Raw genomic sequence first — 5000 nt, 5'->3', positions numbered from 1 at the left:
GCCATTGAATGGGAAATTGCATTAACTGAATTGCAGAGGAGTTTTTCAGAGGCCATAATGGCTAAAGGCTCTTAATTTTAACCACCGGTGAGCACGGCATAATGTATTGGCAAACGATAGCAGCTTAGGAGCGAATGATTATCATTATCATCATTACAGTCACTGCGGATCTGCGAGAGCATCTTCCTCAGAGCAAATATTAAATGGCAGCCATAATACAGACATTAAAATGTTATTACACTGATGTATTAAAGCTATCTGCATGCATATCAATATGGGGTGCTCAGCCTGAGAAAACAGTCTCTCAAATGAGAGTACATCTGCTTGCCAAACTCTCTCTCTCTCTCTCTCTCTCTCTCTCACATACACACACACACACACACACACACACTGCATTACATGAGGGCACATGGATACACAAACATTCATAATCAAATGCTGACCACTCTTCAATCTCCACAAAGACCCCATATGTAATTTGTGTCCTCACTCCCACGCCAATCCAATGACCCCCCTTCTTAGAAAACCATTTGCACAATGAGGGGCCATATTAATATTTCAAAACAATACCTGCCTCTCAAGGGGCAACAGGGGTGATCAGTGCTGTTTGTGTGCATTTGTGTGTGTGTGTGTGTGTGTGTGTGTGTGTGTGTGTGTGTGTGTGTGTGTGTGTGTGTGTGTGTGTGTGTGTGTGTGTGTGTGTGTGTGTGTGTGTGTGTGTGTGTGTGTGTTGTTGTTGTTGCTGCTGTTGTTGTGTTTGTGTGCATCTGTGTGTGATGTTGTTGCTGTCATTGTTGTTGTTGTTGTTGTTGTTGTTGTTGTTGTTGTTGTTGTTGTGTGTGTGTGTGCGTGTGTGAGAGAGAGAGAGAGAGAGAGGGAGGGAGGGAGAGAGAGAGTTTGGCAAGCAGATGTACAGATTTGTGTGAACATAATTAGAAATGTAATAGAGTTGACATATTTTAGGTTTCTAAAAACACCAACTGGGACAGGTAGAGCTTTATGAGGTCAAACCTGCCATTACTTCTGAATGAAAATGTAAAAAGGAACCTGACGCATACCACAGAAAGAGGGAGGGGAAGGGAAACTTTCTCTTTCAGACTCCCTGGCCTTTCTCAACCGCCTCCAGAGGCAAACTGGCAACAAGAAAAAAACCCTGAAAATGTCTCCCATTTATAGGGTATAGGGTTGCATGGCCAGGTCAGGAGGGATGGTCTGCGAGCCATTACGGAATATTCTGGAATTGAGGGTGAGCTGAAAGTCTTGCACCCATGAAATTGAACTACCTACCCACCCTAAAACGCCAACCCCCCTGCCCTAATCACCCATGTCAAAAAACAGCCCAAATGTCTGTTTTCATCCTGAAAATCATGTCATAGCCGACTAATGTCACAGGACAACACCCTGATAGGCAGGTATTAAAGAGCTCAAGAGCATATACAGTTTAGCATCCAAGCCATCAATAACGGCCTGACACACGTAAGGCCAGAGCCGTCAGATTTGAGTCATCATTTACCATTTGCGTAATCAGACACTGCCCTCAATACTCAAATCTGGCCAGGAATGCATACCACAGACTAGATGGAGGAATAATCTATTGGATTGCATTTGCCTGCTTATTGTGTGTGTGTGTGTGTGTGTGTGTGTGTGTGTGTGTGTGTGTGTGTGTGTGTGTGTATGTGTGTGTTTTCCCAATCCATATTTTAATGTGTGTGGTCCTAAAATGATTTGTATATTTATCTATTTATTCAACTGATATGGTTTTTATCATGATTGATGGGACTGAGCATATTGCACCTGCCTACTAAGATGGTTTTATCAGACGGCACTTTATTTCTGGCATATTTGGGAAATAAGAGGTTAGATCATTCAGTCCACATGGTACAGAGACTAGATAGGATAAATGGAAATGGGGCTCAGTGTTTGAAAAACCACAAACAGATGCTGGTGCTAGTGTTTGTTTATCCATATTTGTGCATGTCTCTCTCTCTCTCTCTATCTCTATCTATCTGTGTGTGTGTGTGTGTGTGTGTGTGTGTGTGTGTGTGTGTGTGTGTGTGTGTGTAGGTGTGCTTGTGTGTGTTTGTGTGTGTAGGATAGTGTGAGGAAATATGAATGCAAATCAACTAATGCTCTCATGATAGCTAAGACAAAGAAATGTTTGGAAAAAGACTCCCTCAGCTGTGACAGAGAGCTCCTGCATGGACAGTGGTGATCGGCCTCTCCCCCCCGTCCCCTTGGCAAATGGCCAGCCGATGTGGGCCACAGGGTCTGAGAGCGGCTTGATTCAGGCCAGGTCCCTCACTAACGCAGGTCAGCCTTATGCGGCAGCACATCCAGTTCAACAGCCCTCGGTGTTTAGCGGAGGAGGTGAAGGGCCGGATTAAGAACATCGTGTGGAGCACGTGGGGGCACACAGTCACGAACGAGCCTCAGGAGGACTGTGGGCCGGATACGTGTGACGCTGATGCAGATGCACGGCCCAGGCTCATCCTGTATGGATGTCAATGGAAGTATGTCTGAACACAAACAGGCGCCGTCAGAACAGCCACCATCTTGCAGGGCAAAAAAAAAAAAGAAAAGATAAACACAAGCGAAATTGTAACTGCAGAGAATATAGATGAAACAATTAAGTGAACGCAGCGCAACACCCCATACAATTTTCCCAACCCGTGGAATGGGTTTCGCTCTCTCGTGACCCGCGCGATCTCTCACGGCATCCGTCCCTCGTAGCCATCGCTACGTTCCTCGTTCCTCCCCCGCCCGCCCGCCCGCCCGCCCGCCTGCCTGCCGCTCTTGTTTATGTTTCCTCATGTTAAAATTTATGGCTCCAATAAATTTGGTTTCCACGTTGCCTTGGTATAATGTCAGCCAGCCAGCTAGCCAGGCATCCGCCGGCTAGCGGCGCCTCTGTGAATGCGCGCAGTGCATCAGCGCGAGCTTCCCCCCCCCCTCCACCACACACACACACACACACACACACACCACAGTGGCATAATGGAGGCCGGGCGGTGGACGGGCAGCGGTGCGACGGGCCTCTGACCCGCCTCTGTGATGCCACGTCGGGGCTCTTCATTCCGTGCCAAATGAGGTGACGGCGGTGGGAGGCGAGGAGGAGCGCACAGGAAGTCGGGGCGCTGGAAAGGGGAGCGGCGACGGCACCATTTGCATCCGAGGGGGAAAAACGGGGTGCTAAATGTGTGCTCACGGAATGAATACGGATCAGGACATTACGCGCATGGTGGATCGGGACATTATGCACATGGCGTGCCAGGCCAAATATTGGGATACTGTTCTTTCTTCACTAACTGATTTTTTGCCGATACACACACACACAGACACACACACACACACACACACACACACACACACACACACACACAACACACACACACACACACACACACAACAACAACAACACACACAAACACACACACACGCACACACATCACATACGAGCAATTTCCAAGAAGAGGAAAGAGATGCTGAATCTTTGTATTGAGTAGTGTAGTGTAGTGTAGTGTGGCGTCTCTATCAGTGTGGGTGTGTCTGTGTGTATATGTGTGCATGTGGGGTCATAGGTAATTCTAAGGGGGGGGGGGGGGGGGTCATAGGTAAAGGATCTTCAATTTAACAATATTGACCAATAGCTGGTGTTTCCAGCTAATGACATATGTAATCTGTATATTGAGTCCAACCTCCCTTGTTAAAGGACAAAAAAAAAAAAACAATTCCGACTTCACCACTGTTGGTGTTTGGTGTTCTCATTAGAGAGTGTGTGCAATCATATGAACCTACCTCTACTCGGCAAACGCTGCACCTTAATCGGTCATCACTGCCAGCACCCTGAATAAAATCAAACACAAAGATTCTGTTAGAAATTACAACACACACACACACACACACACACACACACACACAAAAGTTTATGGTTCTTAAGAATTCAAAATGAATCTTTAGTCCATAACAGACTACCTAGCAACCTGAGAAACTTGTTTGGAGCAGAAGACCAGTGTTTCTTTGTGTTGATCTAGACGTTTTTATCGAATGTGACTCCCAAGGACAGTGATGCATATATTGTTTTCGGTGTAAAACGCTCCGAGGGGGGAATAAATACTCCTGGCCAGTGTTGTAACAGTCCCATGCTAAATCAACGGCGCTACGGACCGGACGCAATTAGTGGCGCTCATTTCTCAGGCGTCCCCACTGATTTTCACGCTCCGTCCACACCGCTCCAGCGGCCCTTTGAAAAGGCAACGCTCAAGTGAAAGCCTTCGAGACTTTCTCTCTCCTGCACACACACACACACAAAAAATGTCACATTTTGAGCAATTACAGGGCAGCTCTTTTAATGTGCCACAGTCGGGATGGTGGTTGTGGTATGTGGCGAAGGGTGTGTGTGTGTGTGCGTGTGCCTGTGTGTGTGTTTGGTGGGGGGTTATTGGTGTGGAGAGAGAGAGAGAGAGAGAGAGAAAGGGGGAGAGAGAGAGATGCAGCCAGTGGAAACACAATTTGCCCAATCCTGCGCTTATGTGCATGACATGTGGGAGCACCCATTTTGATAGATGTTAATGGCATATAATTATAGAACAGTGCTATTAAGCAATGTGATTTTACAAGAGCGCCGCGGCCCCCGGCAGCGTGGCCTGATTGTTGTAAGTGTTTGGCTAATGAATGGAAAGCATGTCTGTTTTCAATGATGAGAATTATCAACCCATGAGGGCCAGATCGGGGGAGTGGGCAAGGGAGAGACAGAGAGAGAGAGCGAGGGGGAGAGAGAGAGAGAGTGAGGGAAAGAGAGAGAGAGAGAAATAGAGAGAGAGAGAGAGAGAGAGAGAGAGATAGAGAGAGAGACAATGGCATCAAAGGCAAAGCCACTTAGGAAGCAGACAGACATGTGTGCAACCATTCTAAATTACTTGTGAATACTGTATGCTAACTACTAGGATATTTGTATGTAAACATCTCAAAGTCTGAAATGGCTCTACTGAAAAAAAAGACTA

General features: G+C 46.8%; 1 protein-coding gene across 1 annotated transcript in view; it reads right to left on the bottom strand.

Moving 5' to 3' along the window:
- Positions 1-5000, bottom strand: part of LOC134102294 (uncharacterized) — a 99069-nt gene that overhangs the window by 73426 nt on the left and 20643 nt on the right. The window contains exon 3 of the mRNA XM_062556361.1: positions 3796-3843. Within this exon, the coding sequence (XP_062412345.1) occupies positions 3796-3843 (48 nt within the window). The remainder of the gene's footprint in view (positions 1-3795; positions 3844-5000) is intronic.

This window comes from Sardina pilchardus, chromosome 15, assembly GCF_963854185.1.
Source record: "Sardina pilchardus chromosome 15, fSarPil1.1, whole genome shotgun sequence".
NCBI lineage: Eukaryota > Metazoa > Chordata > Actinopteri > Clupeiformes > Clupeidae > Sardina > Sardina pilchardus.
The sequence above is the reverse complement of the archived record's forward strand: the minus strand, read 5'-3'. Positions and strand labels throughout refer to the sequence as shown.